The following is a 26,083-nucleotide window of genomic DNA, read 5'->3' on the forward strand; positions in this document are numbered from 1 at the left end:
CCTTTAGCATTGTATGGCATTTTTACTCTGGCAGAATGGGTCCCATATAGGATTTTTGATACCTACTAAGGGTCCATGTTGGTACCCCCCCCCCCCCTCCCCCCCTAATTTTTAAAAATATTTCATTTAGAGGTAATTTAATTGTTTAAAATATGTATTTGAATATACTGTGAAAATAAATTAATATAAAAGTAAAATAATTTTTTTAAAAAGCAATATAAATATTTATTAAAATATTATTTCTAAAAAAATGGTTTTTTAAATGTTGATTATTATTTGTTTGTTTGTTTATTTTTGGTTAATAAAATTGTTTGTTTATTTTTGGTTAATAAAATTGTTTGTTTAATAGTTGATTAATTTAATTTAGTTTAGTTTAGTTTTAGTTTTAATGTAATTGTTATTATGTATGTTTGTTTTAAATGGTTCTTCAACAAATTATTTCACTTTGGCATAGAGAACCAATCTCATCTAAAGATCCTACATGCTTTTGAACATGTATTTTTAGCTTAGGGATTCTGTAAATGAAAGCAAATTCAGAGAATTTATAAATGTAATCCTAAAGATTTTGATAAAGAAAATTGTTTCCATATTTTTATCTATTAGATTAAAGGCACATGGATGCTTAGCAAATGTAATTTTGCATATAATTTTGAATTTCTTCTATTTTGTGATAATATTAAGATTTGAGATTGCAATAATTATAAGTATCAAGAAGGATAGAGGTTTATGTATTTTAATTTTCAATACTTTCTACAACGATCACTAAACTGTTGTCTATTCTAAATGTAATATTTTTCTTATATTGTTATAAACTTCTGTAAAAGTTTTTATTTGTTTAGAATAAAATGGTTTCTAAACTATTGAAAATGCCAAAAAATTGTTGTATTTAATCTAATTTGAAATCTTTATTCACACCGTTAACACCGCACATTTATTTAAATATTTTTTTGATGATTTGTTATTTGTTAGATATTTATTTATTGATTTTTTAATTAATTTATTATTATTTGGTTTCTAAATAATTATATGATTAAACCTTTAATGCGTTTCTAATAACTAACTAATTAATGTATTTTATTTGCGTAAGAATCAATCTATTTTAAATAAAATAGACGTTATTATTAAAATCTTTAGAAAATAAAATAGCTTTAAAATATATTTTTGATTAACTATCAATTATCAATGAAATACTTTAAAAAATATAAATTAACAAATTTAAAATAAAATACTAATTTGATAATAAGAAAATTAAAATATAAATTTTGAAAGTATAAATCTTTATTCACTAAAATATAGATAATTATTTTGTATAAAAATTATTGTATTTTATTTACACCAACACCAAACTGTATTGTATTCACACCTAAAAATTTAGTGTGATGTGCCCAAAATTTAATTTTACTTTTAAAAATTAAATTTAGTGAAAGTTTTTTAAATGTATCCTGATATATTGATAAAAACAATTTTTTAAAAAATCATTCTAAAATTAACTCAAATTATCAAAATAGATTTTAAGAAGTGAATTTTTCAAACCAACAAAGAAAATTGCGTTAAATTCAGCAAAAGATGATTAAATTTATGAAATAATTGAATATAAATATCTATAAAAAAATATAATTTTTCAAATTTTACAATACAATGATAGTATATTTCAATTATCTCAAAAATCAATAATCAGCATTTTAAAAAGGAGATAAAGTTATTTAAAAAACAAATTTAATAAATAAAAACTACATTGATCATGGCATGAAAACAATTTTTTAAAGTATTTAAAAAATAATCAATAAAAATGATTTCAATTTGGTTAATTCATGTTAAGATTCACTTAGTTACATTAATTTGAATAGTCTTTCTACTGCTTCAATAAATGAATTAACTACTTTTTTTATCAACTCCAAATCTTATTCATTATTTTTTAAAAAATCTATTTCCTAAATCACTAAATCTCTTTCAAGTTATGATTTTTTTTCATTTTATTATTTGCATTATTTTATTAAATTGTTGATTTAATTAATGTCTTTATTATCTTATTAGTCAAGTTCTTCAATCTATTCTTCTAAAGTACTAATTTTGAGTATTAAATCTTCTTTTTTATTTTATAAGTTTTATATTTAATTTCTGTTTAATAGATCTTTGCAAATTGAAGTTATTATTTTTTTTTTAATCACTTATTTTTACTCTCTCTTTTTCTCACTAATAAACTAAAATATTTCGCCATAATAGTACTCAATTTAACTTATGATTTTTTAAAAAAAGCTATCTTTCCCAGAAATTTAACACTCCTTTATTATCTATTAATCATAGATTGCTAATATTCTTATTTTTGAATTATATTTATCTAATTCACTTATTTTATTATCTATTTTTTAACACCACTAAAATAATTTGCTTTTATAACAGTGTTAATTAGAAGGTTCAATTATGTTAATTAAAGGAAATAATTCTAAAATTTTGATGGTCTCTCTATTTATACAAATGAAATGATTTATAAGCTGGATATAGCTCGAGTACATATCATAAACAAGTCTACAAAACCTATTCAGAATATCTTTGCTTTATTCTATTTTACGCCACTCAATTTAAGAATCGATATCTCGTAATATTTCATCAAACTTTTCATATTTATAATTAATTAATTTCCTCTCATCAAAAAGATTCTTTTTTCTTTGTAAATCTAATTGATTAATCTCCTACTTTATTTACAAATACTTATCAAATTCTAATTTAAATTATTAAATCTTTTAATTGTTTGAGTTATTCTACATTTCATTTAATACATCTTAAATATCCCTTTTTTAATATCTTAACTAGTTTTCTATTTCAGTTAGTTAATTATTTGTTTCTTGAATATTTTAGCTAGAATATATTTTATTTTTACTTAGACTTCTACAACTTTATTATTTAATTATTTAAGCTGTAAATTTTTTCAAAATTTCTGAAATATTAAATATTTAATATTTGTATTCATTATTAATAAATTAACACATATGGTTTTCTTATTTTTTTAATAGAGTATATTTTACAATAAGTAGTTAATCTAATTGTAATTCATTATAAATGCTATAGCCAGGATGATGCTTATTTATTTCGTTTAATTTTTATTGAAACTCATCCAATTTATATCCTTTAAATGTTGCATCTAACTATTTTTCCAGCTTCTCAAGATTTTCATCATACTTATTCAACTCTTTTACTAGATTTGTAATCTATTAAAAATCAAATTCACAAGGTGAATTTTAATACAAATCCATTAAGCAGATGACTTTAAAAGTACTTTAATATTGCAAATTATTGTAATAAACTATCTAATTGATTATATTTATTAAAAAATGATATTACAAAAATAAATTTATTCCAATTTAATTATCATAATGTGTTGATCTTGATTGATACTTTATTAACTCTACTTAATCTAAATTAAAACAAAAATTCCTAAATTACCATTTGTAAAGTTTTTTAATTCTGATTTAAGAATTGGTAGTAGCTATCGAAGCACATTTGAATCTATTTTATGGCACAGATTTTTTTAGAATCCTCATTTTTCAGATCTATTTAACTAAAAAAATGGATTGAGTCTTCTATTTTATTTTTTTATTCTTTAAAAACATCATTTAATTTCTAAAATTTTTCAATATCCTTTAATGTATGTTCGCAAATATAACTGTTAGCAAGATGCTAATCAAAATCTGTTTTCTAAGAAAGAGCTCCATTAGTTTACATAGCTGCTAGATATTAATTATTCTTTTTTGTGTAAAGATTAGAGTTGATTAATTGATCTTTCTTTTTATTTTACTTATTTAATTCAAATTAATATTCTAATATCAAACCAGATAACATTAAATGTTTGACAAAAATATCTAAAAAAAAAGTATTTTATTTTTATTTTAAGATTAAATTTTTAAAAAATATATTTTATTAAATTTATTTTAATCTAATTCATTTTTAAGCTTAATCATATTTGATTTCTCAAATTCTTAATGTATTACTTCTAATATGAATTTCATAAATAAATAACTAGGGTAATTTAACAAAAATAAAAGATTATTTAAATTAAATTAAATTTATAATTTTTATAAAAAGGCTTTTAATAGAAATGTAAAGTATATATAAAATGAATGAATGAATAAAATTATATTTATGTTTAATTTGATTGCTAAAATAGTATTGATGAAAAGAAAAAAATTAATATTATTTGTTTAAAAAGAAGGATTGAAAATTAATAAAAAAATATAAAGCACATTTAGGTCTTTAAAATTACTAAGAAAAGAACAAATGAAATTTAATTATAATATCATGAAATCCGAGATAGTATAGTGGTTAGTATTCCTGCCTGTCACGCAGGAGACCCGGGTTCAATTCCCGGTCTCGGAGCTTTTTTTATTTGATTAATTTTGTTTATTTAATTAGTAAGATCATTTCATTTGAATAAAAATTTCAATAAAGAATTACAAATAAAATATTTAGTTGATTTTTCATTCTCTTAGTCAAAAATCTAAAAGACAAAATAGTATTCTTTAAGTAAATCAGCTATTTTATTCACAAAATTGTTGTAATATCTTAAATTTGTTTATATGTAGCTAACATTTATTTTATTAATTGCAACTACTATTTCGCTAACCAAAGTTGTTATTACTTCTTCAATTAATTTAATATCTTTATTATGTGCCTTTTTAAAAGACTTTTAAGATTAGATTAACTATTTTTTTAATTATTTTTCTTATTGTAGCAAAGATTTAAGATCTAATATTTCATATTTTTGAATTTTAGCCTTTTATATTTCTTTTTAATTCAATTTTAGTAATTATTTAAGTTTTTCAGACTCATAGTCTTTTTAAATGATATCTTCAACATGCTCTAAAATGTATTATTTTCTTTGCTTCTTTTCCAAAGAAATTAAAAATAAAATATCTTAAATAGAAACTTTTTATATTATTTTATTAAAAAGTCCTAAATTAAGATTGCATTCAAAAAAAAGTTTCTTATTACTTTTCTGTATAATTTTTTATTACAGTTCATATTTATCTGTAAAATTTGTTTGATTTGAATCTAGTATTATTTAATTTAATTTTACTAATATTAGCTCATTGTTTATGTCTTAAAAGCTCAATATTCGGTTTATTTCTTAAATATTTAGAATGCAAATATTATTCAAATTAAAAAGTATTAAAAGTACATCTGAGTAATTTTGAATAATATTTCTTAGATTATCATCAATAAAACTAATCTTTTTATTTTAATCGTTTTCCTAATCTAATCTGCAAAAGTTAAAACTTTTAATACTTTATAAAACTTATTAAATAATATTTAAATTTTTTTCTGTCAATTCAATTTTATCTTTTAATTATTTATTTTTTTTAATAAAATTAATTTCTTTTTAATATTTTTCTTAAAGATTATTTTTATCATCATCATCACCATTATCATTATCATCATCATCATCATTCATTATATTATATCCTTTTTTTAATTTGTTAGTCATTTTTTAATCATCTTACAAGTCTAATTATATTTATTCTTTTTTCTAACTTTTTTTTTGTTTTTTGATATCTTTTAACTATTAAACATTTATATCCTCAAAATTAGATAATGATTTTATATATTGTGTGAAATTCTCATGATAATCTTTTAATGAAATTTGTTATTAATTCAATTGCAATTAAGTTATTAATAGATTTATCTTTTCATTTTAGCTTTTTAATTCTTAAATCATTTTTTCAAAGTCTTCCACATTCAATTCAGGCTTTGAAGAATTACAAATTTTTGCTAAATAAACTATCATTTTCTGGTGAATCTGAATGAATTCTTTGATAAGTATCAAAACCTTTAATTTATTTCATGTAATTACATTTTAAATAAGCTAAAAATTTCTTTAAAATGTTTGATTTTTAATGAAAATATTTCTATTCTTATTTTATTGTCTTAATCATGTCTTTATTGATTAACTTCTACAAATGAAATATTAGCAATTAAGATATTTATTTACCTATGAACTATTGAGGGATTTTCTTGAATTAGACTGTAAATCTTAAATATTTTATAGCAATCCTTTGAAAATAGTGCTTAATTATGGAGTTTCATCTAATTTTAACTCTGAATTGCTCAGAATATCAATTAAATTTTTGGCTCTATTATAATCTAATAAAGATTTTTCGTAGCTACGGTGCGTCTTTTTCATCACTTATTCAAATTATAACTAAAATATTTGATACTTTTCATCTTCTTATTGATCATCTTCTAGTCTATACAGTAAGACATTTTGTTTTTAAAATATTTTTTTTAAAAAAGAAATAATTCCAGAAAGCATCTAAATTCTTTAGTGAATCTTATATCAACTTCTTTAAGATAAAAAAATACTTTTTTTTTATAAATTATCTTTAAATCTATTGATTTTTTTGCATTAATAAATAATAATTATTGATTAATTCCACTTTGATATATGTGAAATATTCTAATAACTTATTGTATTCCAGATTAAACAAAATCAAAATAAAATGGATTTGCAATTAATTTAAAATTTTCTTTTAAAAATATTTATTACTTTAAATAATAAGTAAGAAAAACTATTAGAAAAATAATTTAATTTTTCAAAAATATTATTTGATAAATAAATTTTATGATATCACTATTGCAATTACCATACATATATCCTCTAAACTTTTATCTAATAAAAATAAAGAAAAGCATACCAATACATGAAAAATATATTTATTTGTTTTTAATGAACAAAAAAATGTTTCATTATTAAATATTTCATTAAAGTTTTTTTTCAAATAATAATTTACTATTTTCTAAATATTTAAATACCGTAATTCCTCATTAATTAAGGCAACCTTTAAATAAGGCTATTTTATGATTGACTTAGTGTTTGATTAAACATTTTTTAGTTATTTTTTTTTTTTATCTGGTTTGAAACCTTCTCCAAAACCTTTTTTTATTTCTTTTAAATTTTTTTATTTATATTTTTTCATATTTATGCCCTTATTAGTTTACATTTCTTACTCAAGAAATAATTATTTGATAATAGCAATAAGTTAATATCGCCATTCACTTAGCATAGAAGTAAATAAGATGATTGAGTTAATTATTTATTTAACTTGAATAAATTATTCTTAAATTTGAATGCAATTATTTAATTATTTTATAAAAGAAGGACTATATTAAAAAAATGTAATTGGACTTATTAAAGAACTGAATTTTGAAGGAATTTATCTAATTTCTAGATTTTTTATAGCTTAAAAAATATTTTAAAATGTTCTTCATGTAATTTAAAGTGTGTATTTTCTTATTTAGTTATACATTTAACTTAACCCTATTATATTCACTTAATTTGTTATCAATAGCTCCTCGTTCTGCTCATTTAAATACATTCAAAGGTACTATTAATAAGAATTAACAATCAGTCTATTACTAATTTTTTAATTCCAAAATTAAAATATTTAAAATTAGAATTTATAAAATATAATAAAATATCTTTATTTGTTATTTTATTAAGTATAAAAAAATCTAAGATAAGAATGAATGAAGAAATTAGTCAATTCTACAAAAATTGAGTACAAAATCAGATATTTAATATAAATTCACAAAATCATTAATAAAAATAATGAGATAATTTTTCCAATTATTAATTAGTTTAATGAAATTAAGGCTTTCAACACACCAAATCTTATCAAAAAATTAATGATATTGCCATTAATACAGAAATAATTAAAATATTAGCATTAGCTGTACATGATTATTTGTCAGAGCTTGCAACAGAAAATTTAGGACCAACACAAGCAAGGCAGTCAGCATCAGTCCAAGAATTAGCTGGTCTTGATGAATGGCAAGTAGCAGAAGAAGCAACACAAGCTGTATTAGCACCATTTGAAAATATTGCTGAGACTGATCCATTTGGAGTACCAGGACAAGATTAGCAGTAGAGATCTACAATTCCAGTAAGTTTAGCAGCATCAGCAGCATTAGGACAGTTGTTGACAGCACATTTGTTATTATTTGAACCTGTTACCCAACTTAAATTACCTGGCAATTGAGGACATTTATCAGAACATGAAGTACCAGATCCTGTACAAACAACATCATTACCTTAAGCAGCAAAGATAAAGCCTACTAAAAGTAAAGCGACGCTTAATTTCAAAATATTCATCTTTTAAGGTAATTTTTTTCTTTTTTTCTTTTGATTAGTGTGAGAGTTGTATTATTATTATTATTGTTATTGTTATTTAATTTATATAAAAAATATTAAATAAGATCATCATGCATTTAAAATAATAAATAATGTTAAGATAGGTGAGAATTTAATAGTACTATGCATTCATAAAATAGACAATAAGATTAAAAAAATAATTTGAAATTAAAATTATGTAGAAAGTGATTTAATTAATTCTGACAAAGTGTTTGATTTTAAATTTGATTAATAAAATAATAAAAACAATAATTAATTTTACTATTAGTTTATTTCCTCACTTAAAAATGTAAATTAATTTTTAAATTTCTCAAAGTAAATTTATTGAATTACTAAAAATTAAATTTTTGACTAGTTATAATTTATTGAAACTAAATATGAAAACTTTATCAAGAAAAATAAACTTTTAAGTATTTTAAAATTATAATTAATAAAGATATGCATAACTATATAAATTTAGATTTACTTTTTATTTAAATTTAATGATAAACAAATTTTTATAATTAAAAAATGATGATTATAGAAGGCATTTGCATAATTTTTAATTCCTTAAAAAAAATTTAAATTATAAATAAAATAGATTATTTAAATCAATTATTTATTTATTTATTACAGTTTTTTGAATAAAAAATTAGTTACATTATTTTTAAGTTTATATTTTTAATTTTGATTTTAATTTTCTTTATTTTTATATTAGTTTTACATTTTTTAATGTTTGTTTGTCTTTTGATTATCAATTATTTAAAAAGCATACAATATACTAACTAAATGTTAGTTTGATACAAATTTAAAACATCCCTAATTACAAATTAAAGTTATCAATAGTTCCTCATTCTGCTCATATAAAAAATTGAAAGGTGCTATTAATATGAATGTACAGTGTATTATTTTTTTATTTTTACATTCTAAAATTAAACTTACGAAGTTTATAAAATTAGAAATTCCAATAAAATAAAATAAGTTTATTTGTTACTTAATTAACTATAAAATATATTTAAGAATAAAGAAATTAATCAATTCAATAAAAATTCAGTACATTATAGGTAATTCAATATAAATTCACAACATCATTAATAAAAATAATGAATTAATTTTCCCAATTATTATTTAGTTTAATAAAATTAAGGTTTTCAACACACCAAATCTTATCAAAAAATTAATGAAATTGCTATTAATACAGAAATAATTAAAATATTAGCATTAGCTGTACATGATTATTTGTCAGAGCTTGCAACAGAAAATTTAGGACCAACACAAGCAAGGCAGTCAGCATCAGTCCAAGAATTAGCTGGTCTTGATGAATGGCAAGTAGCAGAAGAAGCAACACAAGCTGTATTAGCACCATTTGAAAAGATTGCTGAGACTGATCCATTTGGAGTACCAGGACAAGATTAGCAGTAGAGATCTACAATTCCAGTAAATTTAGCAGCATCAGCAGCATTAGGACAATTGTTGACAGCACATTTGTTATTATTTGAACCTGTTACCCAACTCAAATTACCTGGCAATTGAGGACATTTATCAGAACATGAAGTACCAGATCCTGTACAAACAACATCATTACCTTAAGCAGCAAAGATAAAGCCTACTAAAAGTAAAGAGACGCTTAATTTCAAAATATTCATCTTTTAAGGCAATTTTTTTCTTTTTTTCTATTGATTAGTGTGAGAGTTGTATTATTATTGTTATTGTTATTTAATTTATATAAAAAATATTAAATAAGATTATCATATATTTAAAATAATAAATACTGTTAAGATAGATAAGAATTTAATTGTACTAGGCATTCATAAAATATAAAATAGACAATAAGATTAAAAAAATAATTTGAAATTAAAATAATATGTAGAAAGTGATTTAATTAATTCTGACAAAGTGTTTGATTTTAAATTTGATTAATAAAATAATAAAAACAATAATTAATTTTACTATTAGTTTATTTCCTCACTTAAAAATGTAAATTAATTTTTAAATTTCTCAAAGTAAATTTATTGAATTACTAAAAATTAAATTTTTTACTAGTTATAATTTATTGAAACTAAATATGAAAACTTAATCAAGAAAAATAAACTTTTAAGTATTTTAAAATTATAATAAATAAAGATATGCATAACTATATAAATTTACATTTACTTTTTATTTAAATTTAATGATAAACAAATTTTTATGATTAAAAAATGATGATTATAGAAGGCATTTGCATAATTTTTAATTCCTTAAAAAAAATTTAAATTAGAAATAAAATAGATTATTTAAATCAATTATTTTTATTTATTACAGTTTTTTGAATAAAAAATTAGTTACATTAAGTTTATATTTTTAATTTTGATTTTAATTATCTTTATTTTTATATTAGTTTTACATTTTGTAATGTTTGTTTGTCTTTTGATTATAAATTATTTAAAAAGCATACAATATTCTAACTAAATGTTTGTTTGATACAAATTTAAAATATCCCTAATTACAAATTAAAGATAAAAATTTAGAATTTCAAAAAAATTTTTTCTTAAAATATATTATCAATAGTTCCTCATTCTGCTCATATAAAAAATTGAAAGGTGATATTAATATGAATGTACAGTGTATTATTTATTTATATATTCCAAAATAAAACTTACGAAGTTTTTAAAATTAGAAATTCCAATAAAATAAAATATGTTTAATTGTTACTTAATTAACTATAAAATATATTTAAGAATAAAGAAATTAATCAATTCAATAAAAATTCAGTACATTATAGGTAATTCAATATAAATTCACAACATCATTAATAAAAATAATAAGATAACTTTTCCAATTATTAATTAGTTTAATGAAATTAAGGTTTTCAACACACCAAATCTTATCAAAAAATTAATGATATTGCCATTAATACAGAAATAATTAAAATATTAGCATTAGCTGTACATGATTATTTGTCAGAGCTTGCAACAGAAAATTTAGGACCAATACAAGCAAGGCAGTCAGCATCAGTCCAAGAATTAGCTGGTCTTGATGAATGGCAAGAAGCAGAAGAAGCAACACAAGCTGTATTACCACTATTTGCAAAGATTGCTGAGACTGATCCATTTGGAGTACCAGGACAAGATTAACAGTAGAGATCTACAATTCCAGTAAGTTTAGCAGCATCAGCAGCATTAGGACAGTTGTTGACAGCACATTTGTTATTATTTGAACCTGTTACCCAACTTAAATTACCTGGCAATTGAGGACATTTATCAGAACATGAAGTACCAGATCCTGTACAAACAACATCATTACCTTAAGCAGCAAAGATAAAGCCTACTAAAAGTAAAGCGATACTTAATTTCAAAATATTCATCTTTTAAAGCAATTTTTTTCTTTTTTTCTATTGATTAGTGTGAGAGTTGTATTATTATTGTTATTGTTATTTAATTTATATAAAAAACTTTAAATTAGTTCATCATGTATTTAAAATCATAAAAACTGTTAAGATAGGTGAAAATTTAATAGTATTAATTAAGCATTCATAAAATAGACAATAAGATTAAAAAAATAATTTAAAATTAAAATTTTGTAAAAAGTGATTTAATTAATTCTGATAAAGTGTTTGAGTTTAAATTTGATTTATAGTTTAAACAAAAACAATAATTAATTTTATTATTGATTTATATCCTCACTAAAAATTGTAAATTAAAATTTTGAATTTTTACTAGTAATAATTTATTGAAATTAAATAAGAAAATTTTATCAAGAGAAATAAGCTTTTAAGTTTTTTAAAGGTATAATAAGTAAATATAATTATACAAATTTTACAATGAATTTTTTAATTTAATGATTAATATTTTTTTATAATTAAAAATTGATTATTAAAACATTTGTATGATTTAAGTTGATTTTTAATTACTAAAAGAGAATAAATATCTAAATTTTAAATATAATAAATATATTATATTAACCAATTATGTATAAACAAATTTGTTACATTATTTAAAAATTTTTAAATTAATTTTATTTAGTTAGATTTATTTATTTATTTTTATATTAGTTATACATTTGGTAAGGTTTGTTTTATTTTAGATCAATTATTTAAAAAAATAATATATAGTATACAAATATGAAAAATTAAAAAATGGCTCTCTCTGTTTCATTTGACAATATTTTTTTTTCTTATATTTTTTAAAATTATTATTTTATCTTTTCTAAAAAATAATAAAAAATTTCTGCCAATTTTCTTCATAAATTTATAAAAAAGTTATGAAACTTAACATAAATAATAATAGATTTTAACTTTTAAAAACTTTATTTACTAATAAGTAAATATTAATGAACTTAAAAAAATTATTGGTTAAAAAAATCATAATTCTTTTTTTGAATTCAATAACTCGTGTAAATGTACGGCAAGTGCAAATTTATTTTTAATGTTTTACTTTTTAGTAAGTCTTATTTATCTTTATTCATAATTTTCATTTTCTATTTTATTTTCAGTTTTTATAGCATTTTTCATACACCCAAATTAAGAAAAATCATAATCATATGTTATTTTAATATACTTAAAGTCAGACTTGTATTCTACCTTTATCCACCATCCATTGGTTGATTAAATTTTTTTTAATGCTTCCTCTATTTCAGTATAATTTTGGCTTTATATAGTTTACAAATCTATTCCTTTTGTTATTATTATTAATTCATATTTTCTCTTCATCACAAATTAAATTTTTTCTATTTAAATTTTCATAGAGCTTAATTCTTGCTTTTCAAAAGTTATGAATTTTTATAAAAGGGATTAATAACTATTAGAATTATCTTAAGAATATATAATATTTTAGACTAAATATTTTAAATAACTATTTTTTTGCTACAAAAGTGACTAATTTTAGTTTGTAATTTCTATTATTTGTTTTTAAAAAATGGCTACTTAATTTTAATACTAATTTGTATTTTATTGAATAAATTCATCTCTTTATTTATTTTAATCTACTATTTGGTCCAAATTTTCTGTTACAGATCTTAATTTTGACTCTAACTATTAAATAGTTTCTTCTTTTTAATTTTATTTAATTATTAACATTTCTATTTATGATTGATTATATTACTAAATACTTTTTTACTCATTATATTTATTAATAAGATCTTAAATATCAGTGATTTATTCTTTTTTAAATAGATTATCAAACTGAAAGTGAATATTTTTGCATATTATATTTAGTTAGTCTAAATTTTATGGTTTTTAATTTAGATATAAGTTGATCTCATTCTAGATTAATTCAGAATTAGACTAGCTTTTATTCATTTAACCCAACAAAAATGATTATATGAAGTTGCGATCTATTTCTTGACTTTAGAATAATTACTTGAATTATGTAATTTAGCTAATTTCATTCCATTTTGATATTACTTAATCTCCATTCGTACGCTCATACTCGTTTATGAAAGTCTTTTTATATTCTCTAAATCTTTCAATAACTTATTTTTCAAGTTGTTCCATTTAAAAGATGAAATCAGATAGAATACTTTGCTATTATTATTTATCTTTTATTTCCTAGACCTATTTAAATAGCGATTAATCATTTAGAAGCGGCCAATTATCAATTATTTCATTATTTTGCTGCTATAGTAAATCTTCTAAGTACAAAAATGGTCTTTGGGATTAATCGTTGCATAAACACTTCAAGCATTCAAACTAAATGACTCCGCTTTAATCATATTTCAAAACTAAAGCCTATTTGCTTGCATGGTTATCACAGAAAATAAAATCCTTTTTTAATTAGTTCATTTTCGCTTCTATTTATTTTGATTTAAAATATGATAATATTTTCCTAATAATTAATATTTGTTTTGAACACCTGCTGTTGTAAATTTGCTTCTTTAATATAAGATTAAATAATAATTAGATATTAGAATATTTGACAATACTAAACATAAATCCCCTTTGTATTAATAAAAACTTCAATTTATTATTAAAGAAAATTTATCTAATAACAAACAGTTAATTGGATTTTATTTTCATTCATTTTTCTGAAAATATAATTTACATAATTAGAAATACTTTCATTTGCAGGTTTAAATATCCTGATTTTTAAGACAATATATATTGCAATAATTTAAATGTTTTAATTTTGTGAAATGAAATGTGAAAGAAAAGTTTTTAATTGGATGATTATTTAAAAGCACATATACAACCATTCCTTGTGAAAATTTAATTTATAAATGACTAAATGGTAGTTTTGGTATTTTTTTTTCTTTTTTAAATCAGAATACAGATATTTACTTAAAAATCAAGTAGAGTATTTTAATTTTTGCTAAAAATTCTTAAAATTTAACAATAGTTCCTTATTCTGCTCATATAAAAATTGAAAGGTGATATTAATATGAATGTACAGTGTATTATTTATTTATTTATTTATTTATTTATTTATTTATTTATTTATTTATATATATATTCCAAAATAAAATTTACGAAGTTTTTAAAATTAGAAATTCCAATAAAATAAAATATGTTTATTTGTTACTTAATTAACTATAAAATATATTTAAGAATAAAGAAATTAATCAATTCAATAAAAATTCAGTACATTATAGGTAATTCAATATAAATTCACAACATCATTAATAAAAATAATGAACTAATTTTCCCAATTATTATTTAGTTTAATGAAATTAAGGTTTTCAACACACCAAATCTTATCAAAAAATTAATGATATTGCCATTAATACAGAAATAATTAAAATATTAGCATTAGCTGTACATGATTATTTGTCAGAGCTTGCAACAGAAAATTTAGGACCAATACAAGCAAGGCAGTCAGCATCAGTCCAAGAATTAGCTGGTCTTGATGAATGGCAAGAAGCAGAAGAAGCAACACAAGCTGTATTACCACTATTTGCAAAGATTGCTGAGATTGATCCATTTGGAGTACCAGGACAAGATTAGCAGTAGAGATCTACAATTCCAGTAAGTTTAGCAGCATCAGCAGCATTAGGACAGTTGTTGACAGCACATTTGTTATTATTTGAACCTGTTACCCAACTTAAATTACCTGGCAATTGAGGACATTTATCAGAACATGAAGTACCAGATCCTGTACAAACAACATCATTACCTTAAGCAGCAAAGATAAAGCCTACTAAAAGTAAAGCGACGCTTAATTTCAAAATATTCATCTTTTAAAGCAATTTTTTTATTTTTTTCTATTGATTTGTGTGAGAGTTGTATTATTATTGTTATTGTTATTTAATTTATATAAAAAACTTTAAATTAGTTCATCATGTATTTAAAATAATAAAAACTGTTAAGATAGGTGAAAATTTAATAGTATTAATTAAGCATTCATAAAATAGACAATAAGATTAAAAAAATAATTTAAAATTAAAATTTTGTAAAAAGTGATTTAATTAATTCTGATAAAGTGTTTGAGTTTAAATTTGATTTATAGTTTAAACAAAAACAATAATTAATTTTATTATTGATTTATCTCCTCACTAAAAATTGTAAATTAAAATTTTGAATTTTTACTAGTAATAATTTATTGAAATTAAATAAGAAAATTTTATCAAGAAAAATAAGCTTTTAAGTTTTTTAAAAGTATAATAAGTAAATATAATTATACAAATTTTACAATGAATTTTTAAATTTAATGATTAATATTTTTTTATAATTAAAAATTGTTTATTAAAGCATTTGTACTATTTAAGTTGATTTTTAATTACTAAAAGAATAAATATCTAAATTTTAAATATAATAAATATATTATATCAACCAATTATATTAAAAAATTTGTTACATTATTTAAAGTTTTTTAAATTAATTTTATTTATTTTTATATTAGTTATACATTTGGTAAGGTTTGTTTTATTTTAGATCAATTATTTAAAAAAATAATATACCCTATATTCTCGTTAATTAAGGACTTTTTTGAGTAGTATTTAAAAAATGTTTATATATATTATAGAATTATTATATAATTTTTTCTAAAAGCTAAATAAATAATCTTTAAGAATTTTTACCTTAATTTAAGACTAAATAAAAATATAAAAAGTTTAAAAATTAAACATTAAAAAAGAATAACTTAAAATAAAATATTGGTTAAAAAACTCATAATTCTTAATTTGAATTCAATAACTAAATTAATTGCATAGCATTTGTTAATTTATTTTGAATGACTTAATTTTTAGAACGCCTTATTTATTTTTGTTGATAACTTTCATTATTAATTTTATCATCAGTTTGCATAACATATTCACTTTTTCCAAATTTAGAAAAATCATTGTGAAATGATATTTAAATAAATTTTAAGCTTTCCTTGTATTATATAAATATCCACCATCCATTGGTTTATTTAATTTTTTGAAAGGCTCTCTCTATTTCATAATAATCATTGCTTTATATATTTGATAAATCTATTCCTTTTGTTATTATAATTTGTTTTTATTATAAAAATTACTAATAAAATCTTTATCTTATTTCAATAGATTTTAAATCTTTTTTTTCAAAATTTATGAATTTTTCTAAAAAAGATTTATGATCATTAGATTAATTTTAAGAGTATAAAATATTTTAGATTAAAAATCTTAAATAACCATTTTTTTGTTCCAAAAGTGACTAATTTGAAATTTCTATTATTTGTTTTTAAAAAATTGATATTTAATTTTCATACTAATTTGTATTTTGTTCAATAAATTCCTCTTTTTATTTAATTTACTCTACTTTTTGGTCCAAATTTTCTGTTAGAGATGTTAATTTTTACTCTAACTATTAAATAGTCTCTTTTTTTTAATTTTATTGAGTTATTAATATTTCTATTTATGATTGATTAGATTACTGAATATTTTTTTACTCATTATATTTGTTAATAAGATCTTAAATATCAGTGATTTATTCATTTTTAAATAGATTATTAAACTGAAAGTGAATATTTTTGCATAGTATATTTAGTTAGTCTAAATTTTGTGGTTTTTAATTTAAATATAAGTTGATCTCATTCTAGATTAATTCAGAATTAGACTAACTTTTATTTATTTAATCTAACAAAAATTATTATATGGAGTTGCGATCGATTTCTTGTCTTTACAATAATTACTTGAGTTAGGTAATTAAGCTAATTTCATTCCACTTTGATATTACTTAATCTCCGTTCATGCGTTCAAATTTATTTATGAAATCCTTTTTGTATTCTGTAAATCTTTCAATCACTTATTTTTCAAGTTGTGCCATTTAAAAAATGAAATTAGACAGAATAATTTGCTATTGTTATTTATCTTTTATTTCTTTGACCTATTTAAATAGCGACTAATCACTTAGGAGTGGCCAATTATCAATTATATCATTATTTTGCTCCTCTAGTAAATCTTCTATGTATAAAAATGATCTTTGAGATTAATCGTTGAATGAACACTTCAAGCATTAAAACTAAATGACTCCGCTTTAATCGTACTTCATAACTTAAGCCTATTTCTCTGTATGATTATCACAGAATATAAAATCTTTTTTTAATTAGTTCATTTTCACTTCTCTTTATTTTGATTTAAAATATGATAAGATTTTCCTAATAATTAATATTTGTTTTGAACACCTATAGTAAATTTGCTTCTTTAATAGAAGATCAAGTAAAGGTAGATATTAGAATATTTAACATGAGCTAAATCCAAATTACATTTAAATTAATAAAAACTTTAAAGTATTATCAATTTCATTTTCTGATCTAAATATCCTGTTTGTTTTTTAAGATAATTTAATAAATGTTGCAACAATATTAATATATAAAATTTGTAATATAAAATGTTAAAGAAATATTTTAAGTTATATTATTACTTAAAAGCATATATATATAGCAAGCTGCCATTCAAAAATTCCGATGTTTTGATGTTACTTATTATGAAGTAAATTTAAATTTTTTTAAAAAATTTAACTTATTCATTTTAAAATATTTTAAGTTTTATGTTAGAACATTTAATACTTTAATAACATTTAAAAATAATAAATTCTCTTAAAATATAAAATAAAAAAAATATTTTTGTTACTTTCCTTGAAATAAGCAATTTGTTTTTATTCATTATTTTATGTTTAACTTCATATTAAAATCAATAGAATGAAATTTAGAAAAAAATTAAAAAATAATCATTAAATATTTAAGTTATTTTCAATCATATTTGATATGAAACATGAATATAATAATTATTATTATTTATATAATTAATTTGTTAATGGTAAAATCAGTCAGTCAATCAGTATTAAGAAGTTTTATTTAATGAAATACGGTGTTGGGTATCGTTGTTGTTAAAGAAATATTCTTATTGACTAAATGAACCGTTGATATGAACTGGACTGAAGTTGTATATTGCAATTCTTTCTAATAATTCTTAGTCTTCAAAAGTGTGATTATTCAATCTTACTTAATTTACAAAGAAATTAGCAAAATACTTCGATGTTTCTATTTATAAAGGGCTATGAGTAGCATTTACTCCATCAAGCAAGTTAAATCTTTCAATTTCAGGATGGAATTGAATAGCATAAATTGGATATTACTTGTGTTCATAAGATCCAACATAGATATTATCATCAAAGTCACGCATTTATGTGGTAAGAATGAATTCTTTGCTCATAAATTTATCGAAATTCTTAGGAGATAAACCCCAATGATGATAGACATATAGAGCTTAGCCATTACTAATGAAAGACTTTAAAAAGCTTGACATGTTTTAGTACATTTTTCCATAACTAAGAAACTCTACGGGTCTGCAAATATTGTCATCGTTATAATCTGATAGAACTTAAGAATAATTTGAATAAGCTAAAGTGATTAGTTCTAATCCTAAGCATGTTCCCTAAAGAGGGAAGAATCTTCCTTAGCTGTTCCATTCTAAAGTTCTATTCAAAATGTGCTAAGCTTTTAAAGTCATGTCAGTGAATCCAGTTTTGTTTGCAACATTCAACCACAAATCAGCACCACCTCCAGGGAAATGAACTCCATTAACTCTTTCTAAAAGATAATCAATTTCTTCATAGCTGTAACTAGAATAAATGGGGACAATTTAAGCTCCTTCACTCTACCAGTGTTACACATCGCAAGCATCAACCCAGGTAAACTAATCTGCAGGGAAATTAGGGTCAGAAGATGTTTGCATGAATAAACCAATAACTGGTTTATTGAAGCTTTGATAGCTCAAGCCTAAGAAAGCGAAAAACACTAAAATTAACTTTACTCTATTCATTAATAATTAGTAAGATTAGTCGAAATTTTTTATGATGTAAATTACTATTGATAATTGAGTAAGTATCTTTATTTTTCAAATATGAGCAATTTATTTATGAAATACAAAATTAATATCTTTAATAATACCATCAATAAAAGTAAATAAATAGTTCAAATGTAATTATCAAGATATTATCAATTGTACTGCCACTTATTAATAAAAAGTTTGCTAATTTTATATTGTAAATTGAATTAATAAGTAACAATGAAATGTTTATTATAACTTTAACAAATATCTTCTACGTAAAGAATTGAGCAATATTAGATTTAAGATGATTTTTAAAATAATGGGTTTTACAGACAAGCGATGAATATTTTAATTATTATATTTTCTATGAATAACCTACCTAATCTAATAAATAATTTTTTGATATCTATCAAAAATTTTGTTTATTGTCTGTCTGTCTTTCTACAGTCAAAAAATATTAAAATTGACTTAATATTTTTAGAACTTTTATTTTGAAGGTTATATTTTAATAAATTCATTTTAAAGTTTGTAATATTTTGATAAAATAATAGCTCTCATTTCATATCTTGAAATACCAAGTAATAAAAGTAGTAAGTTTAAATTAATATGAATCTCCTATTTATGAAAGATTGCCAAATAACAAAATAATAATTTTTTCTATGATTTTTCTAATCTAATAAGAATGTTTAGATGTATATAAAATTTACTTCTTTAAAATATCTTGAACAAAACTAAAATATGTTCTAAGCTATTTACTTCATTTTTTTTTGTTAGATATTTAAAATTAAGTTATTTTAAATAAAAAATTCATATTTTAAAGAGAAATTTGCTATTAATTAAATTATTTTTAAAATATATTTCAAATTAATAATTTTTTTATTTAAATTAATTTTATTTTATTTCAAAAATTTTCAAAAGAATTCTAATTTTAACTTTAAAAAGAAAATTAAATTCTGTCTTATGTTAAAATTCTATCTTTTTTTCATAGATTTATTTCGATATTTTTTAAATTATCTAAAGCTAAATATTTTAAAAATATATAAAATTAAAATACTTTTCTCTTTTTTAACAGATATAAATTAATTTACATTTATTATCTAAGCTTTGATCAATTAATTATTCAAGGTTATATAATATGACCAAGTAAGTTTTAAAATATTAAATTATTTTTAGATACTTAATTACTGAAAAAAGGATTATTACTTCATAGCATATTTTTTTTAAACATATTCCCTTTTTTAAATAAGTTTTTACAAACAATTGGAATAAAATTTTAATCATGAATATTTTATATGTAAAAACAAATTTCAAAGTAGTTAAAATTAATAAAAATATTTATACAGAGTATTCACAATGATAGAGTTTATTTTTGGATATTTGTAAAATAATAAATTTAAATTATTAATTCTTACTAAAAAAATATTTATGTTTGACTTTAAAGAAGTAAATACAAATTAAATAAACATGGAAATAAATAAAAATAAGTTAGAAAAATATAATAGAAGATTACTTGAACGAGAGATGTGCTTGAATCGAAAAACGCATTTTTAATTAGAAGATATTACTTAACAAAAAATACGATGAATTATTTTTTATATTAAAAAACCACCTTTGAATTTATTCTATGACTAAAAAAGGTTGACTGACCGAATGATTGATCGATGAGTTGAATGTAAAAGTTAATATTTAAGTAGTATAACATTAATCATATAAATTCATTTCAAACTAAATTAAACATTTAATTACGCTATATAAATCAAATCATCAAAAAAAAAAACAAATAGTTATTAAGTATTTTCAGAATAAAAACAAGCACAGCACAGATAGAGAAAACAAAAATTTTAGTGTTGGGTCAATGTAGAATTTAAAGCATGAAACAAAGCAGTTTGTTAAGTACCTCGGCGAGTTGAGCACTTATGAAATTCTTTAATGCATTTTGTCTGGCATTTTCGGAATTTTAATCTGTGTATTCACTAGCGCAATAGTAAATACAACTTTGGTGGAGATCTCAATAAATATCATCTTTGCATTTGTAAGAATTAATATTGCATTTTAATTAATTTAAAACTATATTTGGAGTTCTTTCATTCAAATAAATCTATTTTATCTCTGACAATCGATAAGCATATTTTATATTTTAAAGTATTTCGGTGTTTGCTTTTTGATGATCGGCATATTGCTAGTTATGAGAATTTAAAGTCTTCCTGAAACTTCCGAAATGGGAAAAAGAAAGCCTTTCCTTTTCATATTTTCATGCATGGTTATTGTTTCAGGAACTTTTTGCTTTTTCCTTGAAGACAACTGGTTCATAAAGTTGCCTCCCTTTGAAAAAGGTCCTATTTATACAATAATTTCGATGTCATTGAATTTCTGTGTAATCTTTTCAATAGTTGATTTGATGAATTTCTTTATGGGATTCTGCTAGAAATCTCATTAAAAAACAATGGTAGAAACACCCAAACAGGTAAAATTAATTTAATAATTTATAAATAAACATTTTTAAAATTAAAAAAGATCGCAGTTACATTATTTTTAAGTGTAGTAATGGGGTTGTTTTATGGCATAATCTTCTCAATATTTGATTTAGAAGATCAACGTGGAGCTAAATTAGACTCATAATTGATATAAGACGAATATTATTGCATTCCAATCGCATCTATCTTAGGTTTTGTAGGTGGGTTTATTAATGAACTTTTAAGAATAAGAGGAGATTATCTACCAATCATCTTCACAAGACAAGAAGACCCCTTCAACGAAGAAATCTGAAGATAAAAATAGTTCTAAAGAATATTAACAAATTACAACAACAGTAAGTAAGTATAAAAGCTCTTTAATTTATAGCGGAGAGATAATAAATAATAGTATTTAAACAATTGAATGAAATAGTAATTTAGAAGTATAAAATTAAACTCTGAGTGCTAATTCAAAACAACATTTTTAACAATAAACAAGCATATATATCGATCATAGATCAACTAGTGAGTGGATTAAATAATTAGTTATTTGATCGCAACTAAACTACTAGAAAGGGAAATTAAAATAAATAAATATATTAATAAAACATGTAAAAATAAATAAATAAATTTAAATTTTTTACTAATCAATCAATTAACTTTTTGTATATTAATTATTTATATTTTATTTCATATTTTTATTCTTTCCTTTCTCTTTAAATTCAACCATAACTTACTTCATCAGTAAAAGTCTCTTTTTAAATCCCATATTTAATCTAAATTTTATAAGGTGCACTGTTTATTTCTTATTGCTTTTCTTAGAAACTAGAATAAATATCTAATCTATATTATTTGTTATAATTACTAAAAAATATTAAGTTTTTATATTTAATCAAATTATTCCTTTTTTCATTCAAATCAAAACAAATAAAATAAAATAAAGGAATTTAAGTTAATGATTTTAAGGGAAATTAACAATGAATATCTTTTGAATTTAACTAAATATTATTTTATATTTTGTTTTTTTCTTTTACTTTTTAAAACTTATCCGTCGATTAACTGATTAAAATCATATTTTTTGTCAAAAACCTTTATCATTCTATTTATTTATAAATCAATTCTAAAAATTTTTAATTTTTTTTGAAGTTTTATTGAATTTTTCTTTGAAATTGTAAAGAAACTATAAAAAACAATTAATTAAAAATAAGCAAAATACTCAATAGATAGGAAAATAAAATATGTAAAAATAAATAAATTTAAGTTTTTTATTAATCTATTTTAATGTTTAATTATTATATAATTTTATATTTTGATGTTTCTCTCAAAACTACTTCATTTAGTTTTCTTTTACTTATTTTATTATTTTATACATAATAAAAAACTTAATTTTATCAAAGAGAAGCCATTTATTTGAAATTACTTTTATTGAATTTAAATCAAGTTGTTTATAATTATTTGAAATATATTTATTTAGTTTTTATTATTATCAATTTTTGTTTGTTTGTTTTGTTACTCACTCTCGTGTTTAAATGTTTTATTTATTTATTTATTGTTTTTTCACTCGAATTTTTTAATATGGTTTTGTTTTTCCTTTAAGTCAATTTGGGCTTTAGTTTGTTTTCTTTCTTCATCATTAGCTCTTACATTTAATTTGCTAGCTTAATCCTTGTATTTGTAGAATGTCTAGGCAACTAAAATAGGGAATACCAATGAGGCTTCGCTGAAAACTTTAACATAGCTGGATTAGACTTGCATTTTACCCCAACTGACAGCTTCACTAATTCTGGCACCAGCATCGGAGCCATCATACATTAAACCAGTGTTAATGAAAACTCCATAGTCTGCTCCATTTCTATAAATATTAATTAAATTTTTATTACAATAAAATCTTTAAGCTTTATTTTAATTACCTCCATATATTGGCATTCATAATATGATGCTTAACTAGGCCTCCTCCGAGGACTAAAGCACCAGTCTTTTTGGACTTGAGGACAATCTTATTCAATTCTCTGACATCTTAAACTATATCTAGGATGAATCCATCGACCTTGTAAGAGAAATAATAGAGCATATCACCAATAGCTCCATCAACAATAGCAGGACAGAAGACAGGAATATTGTTCTTGTATGCCCAATAGTAAACGCTCTCTTCGTTGTTTATCTTTTCACCAAGTTTTCTAATAACCTTTGAAGGAGACCATATTTCGCCATTTTTCTTTTGCTCTTCGTACCTATTTGATATAAGATTATAATTATTAATTTTTTCACTCAAACTAAAATTCTAATTTTTATCTGTGATGTTATCAAACAAAAAAACAAATATTTTTTGGTATTTTTTAATTTTTAAAGCTTTCTCTACTCAAAATTATCTCTACAAAGGATAAAAAATGTCTTAAATAAATTAAATATGTTGGAATTTCTCCATTTTTATTAAAATTTCAGCCAATTTGTAAAATAATTTTTTGATATGAGTTGAAAAATCCATAAAATGGGTAAAAAAGATGAATATTTTATATGAATTTTTGTATTTATTTACATTTCAAAGAAAATAGGAATTAACCAGTCTTCTAACTTGCAATAATTTTCGCTTGGGACAACTATGTTTCCTATTCTGTTAAGAGCTTTCTTTCTCATTTCTAAATCATTGGCATGGAAGTCACCCAAATGGAAGTCTGACATACACTTAATGAAATCTTCCTCAACACCACCAGCAGTAGTAACTATGCAATCTACCATTTTGTGTTAAACTAAAAATCTAATTATTTCGCGCATACCGCAAGAAATCATATTTGAAGTATATCCTAAGAAGATGGTGCATCTAGTATTTTTTCTGACTTCTTCATCTAAATGTTCCTCAGTATCTCTTTCAAGATTGACTTCTTCGTCACTCAAACGCCAGAAAATCATCTTTTTGACTTCCTCTATTGCTTAAGCTAAATTAGTTGATTACAAGCCAAATGTGTGATAGCTCTCAAAAAGTTTATCAAAATCTAAGCCTTTGTTGAAATCATAGCCTTCAATTTTAGCAGAAGTAGGCTTTTCTGGTATGATTTAGTAAATTTAGTGTAACTACTAGTTGACTTGCTATTATTCAGCAGATAATGCTGTGGCTTGCTCTGATTAATTATTATTCATCGATTCTATAATTAAATGTACAATTTAATAGTTTAAGCTAATATTTAATTGCCTATTAATTGTGTATCTTTTTTATATTAAATCTTGTTTATTTGTTTGATTAATACCAATGTTTTTGTTAAATTATTAATTATTAAAATTTAGATTCCTCTCTTTATAAATAGCAAACAAATAGTTAGCAAACTAAAGTAGTAGCAGTTTAATTCCTTTAATTATTTGATTTAACAATTAAATTCTTATTAATAATAATCAATAAGCCAACTCATCAGTATTTAATTTATTCTTTCACAATTTTATATCAGAATATTATAATTCTTTCCATGTCTCAACTCATTCTATTTTAATTAAATCTGATTTCTTTCAAAATCTACTAATTCAACTTGCCCTAACTCCTTAAAAAAGCAATAACATAAATTAAAACTAAATAGTAAACCAAAAAAACCTTCATAAAAAGCATTATCAACCTAAATATTCAAGAAAAAAACAATTTTTCCAATTTAGTCTTTAAAAACTCCTTAGTTAAGAAAAAAAAATAACTTGAGTTATTTAAAAAATTAACCAAATAATATGAGAATGTAAAAGTTATTTTATTAATATCTAATTTTGTAATAATCCTATTTGTTACTTCAGGCGAGTATCTTACCTTAAAAAGTTAATCAAAACATAAAATTAGAAATTCAAATTCATTAATTTAAAGTGATTTCTTCAACTCATAGAATTTTATAATAACATTTAAAAGTTATAACTTAAAATTGATAAAAAATACAAAAATCATTTGAGTTAAGTTAGGAAAATAAATCTGTTATGAATATAGGCAGTAAAATTTTATAAAAAATTCTATTTTTAATACCAAACAATAGAAAACAAATTTTTAAACATATGAAATACGTTTTAATAATTTTCTTTTAGCATTAATCATATAAAATGAGTAGCTAAAATATGCAAATATATTTAAATGAATAGTTAGAAATGTTTTTATTTATGATTTTTATAGAGTGTAAACCATTTAATAATTTACAAGTATGATCCACTGTTAATTAAAACAATAAGTTACAGAATTTAAAGTATTTAACAAATCAAATTAACAGCCAAATTAGAAAAATTCTTTTTCTTTCTTTTAAAAATAATTAAA

At 20.9% G+C, this 26,083-nt stretch overlaps 12 protein-coding genes across 12 annotated transcripts in view; 1 reads left to right on the plus strand and 11 right to left on the minus strand. All coding sequences in view use genetic code 6, as the record gives it.

Annotated features, from left to right (window-relative positions):
• TTHERM_00818440 (hypothetical protein) overlaps positions 1-46 on the minus strand; it is a gene marked incomplete at both ends in the record, with an annotated part of 315 nt that extends 269 nt beyond the window's left edge. Inside the window, one exon of the mRNA XM_001016151.3 lies at positions 1-46. This exon is cut by the window's left edge and continues 269 nt beyond it. Coding sequence (XP_001016151.3) covers positions 1-46 — 46 coding nt within the window.
• Positions 47-427: 381 nt separating this feature from the next.
• Positions 428-931, minus strand: TTHERM_00819440 (hypothetical protein; the record flags this gene model as incomplete). The annotated part of the gene is made up of 1 exon (XM_001016152.2): positions 428-931. The coding sequence occupies one exon, from the start codon at positions 929-931 to the stop codon at positions 428-430; it is 504 nt and encodes a 167-aa protein (XP_001016152.2).
• A 3,486-nt stretch (positions 932-4,417) lies between these two features.
• Positions 4,418-6,304, minus strand: TTHERM_00819450 (hypothetical protein; the record flags this gene model as incomplete). The annotated part of the gene is made up of 2 exons (XM_001016153.2): positions 4,418-5,821; positions 5,984-6,304. The coding sequence occupies 2 exons, from the start codon at positions 6,302-6,304 to the stop codon at positions 4,418-4,420; spliced, it is 1,725 nt and encodes a 574-aa protein (XP_001016153.2).
• Positions 6,305-7,666: 1,362 nt separating this feature from the next.
• TTHERM_00819470 (cell surface immobilization antigen) lies at positions 7,667-8,143 on the minus strand (the record flags this gene model as incomplete). Its single annotated transcript, XM_001016154.1, has 1 exon — positions 7,667-8,143. The coding sequence occupies one exon, from the start codon at positions 8,141-8,143 to the stop codon at positions 7,667-7,669; it is 477 nt and encodes a 158-aa protein (XP_001016154.1).
• Positions 8,144-9,330: 1,187 nt separating this feature from the next.
• On the minus strand, positions 9,331-9,807 carry TTHERM_00819480 (cell surface immobilization antigen; the record flags this gene model as incomplete). The annotated part of the gene is made up of 1 exon (XM_001016155.1): positions 9,331-9,807. The coding sequence occupies one exon, from the start codon at positions 9,805-9,807 to the stop codon at positions 9,331-9,333; it is 477 nt and encodes a 158-aa protein (XP_001016155.1).
• A 1,220-nt stretch (positions 9,808-11,027) lies between these two features.
• On the minus strand, positions 11,028-11,504 carry TTHERM_00819490 (cell surface immobilization antigen; the record flags this gene model as incomplete). The annotated part of the gene is made up of 1 exon (XM_001016156.1): positions 11,028-11,504. One exon carries the CDS (start codon positions 11,502-11,504, stop codon positions 11,028-11,030), a length of 477 nt encoding a protein of 158 aa, XP_001016156.1.
• Positions 11,505-12,500: 996 nt separating this feature from the next.
• TTHERM_00819500 (hypothetical protein) lies at positions 12,501-14,003 on the minus strand (the record flags this gene model as incomplete). Its single annotated transcript, XM_001016157.2, has 1 exon — positions 12,501-14,003. Exon 1 carries the CDS (start codon positions 13,917-13,919, stop codon positions 12,501-12,503), a length of 1,419 nt encoding a protein of 472 aa, XP_001016157.1. The 5' UTR covers positions 13,920-14,003.
• An 827-nt stretch (positions 14,004-14,830) lies between these two features.
• TTHERM_00819510 (cell surface immobilization antigen) lies at positions 14,831-15,307 on the minus strand (the record flags this gene model as incomplete). Its single annotated transcript, XM_001016158.1, has 1 exon — positions 14,831-15,307. One exon carries the CDS (start codon positions 15,305-15,307, stop codon positions 14,831-14,833), a length of 477 nt encoding a protein of 158 aa, XP_001016158.1.
• A 1,829-nt stretch (positions 15,308-17,136) lies between these two features.
• TTHERM_00819520 (hypothetical protein) lies at positions 17,137-17,645 on the minus strand (the record flags this gene model as incomplete). The annotated part of the gene is made up of 2 exons (XM_001016159.2): positions 17,137-17,167; positions 17,224-17,645. 2 exons carry the CDS (start codon positions 17,643-17,645, stop codon positions 17,137-17,139), a joined length of 453 nt encoding a protein of 150 aa, XP_001016159.2.
• A 722-nt stretch (positions 17,646-18,367) lies between these two features.
• TTHERM_00819530 (gamma-glutamyl hydrolase) lies at positions 18,368-19,354 on the minus strand (the record flags this gene model as incomplete). Its single annotated transcript, XM_001016160.3, has 1 exon — positions 18,368-19,354. The coding sequence occupies one exon, from the start codon at positions 19,352-19,354 to the stop codon at positions 18,368-18,370; it is 987 nt and encodes a 328-aa protein (XP_001016160.1).
• Positions 19,355-21,218: 1,864 nt separating this feature from the next.
• On the plus strand, positions 21,219-22,129 carry TTHERM_00819540 (membrane protein, putative; the record flags this gene model as incomplete). Its single annotated transcript, XM_001016161.3, has 3 exons — positions 21,219-21,395; positions 21,507-21,827; positions 21,878-22,129. The coding sequence occupies 3 exons, from the start codon at positions 21,219-21,221 to the stop codon at positions 22,127-22,129; spliced, it is 750 nt and encodes a 249-aa protein (XP_001016161.2).
• A 1,244-nt stretch (positions 22,130-23,373) lies between these two features.
• TTHERM_00819550 (deoxyhypusine synthase) lies at positions 23,374-24,951 on the minus strand (the record flags this gene model as incomplete). The annotated part of the gene is made up of 3 exons (XM_001016162.3): positions 23,374-23,668; positions 23,727-24,047; positions 24,353-24,951. The coding sequence occupies 3 exons, from the start codon at positions 24,949-24,951 to the stop codon at positions 23,374-23,376; spliced, it is 1,215 nt and encodes a 404-aa protein (XP_001016162.1).
• Between the last annotated feature and the right edge of the window lie 1,132 nt (positions 24,952-26,083).

Source organism: Tetrahymena thermophila, assembly GCF_000189635.1.
Source record: "Tetrahymena thermophila SB210 genomic scaffold scf_8254646, whole genome shotgun sequence".
Classification (NCBI taxonomy): domain Eukaryota; phylum Ciliophora; class Oligohymenophorea; order Hymenostomatida; family Tetrahymenidae; genus Tetrahymena; species Tetrahymena thermophila.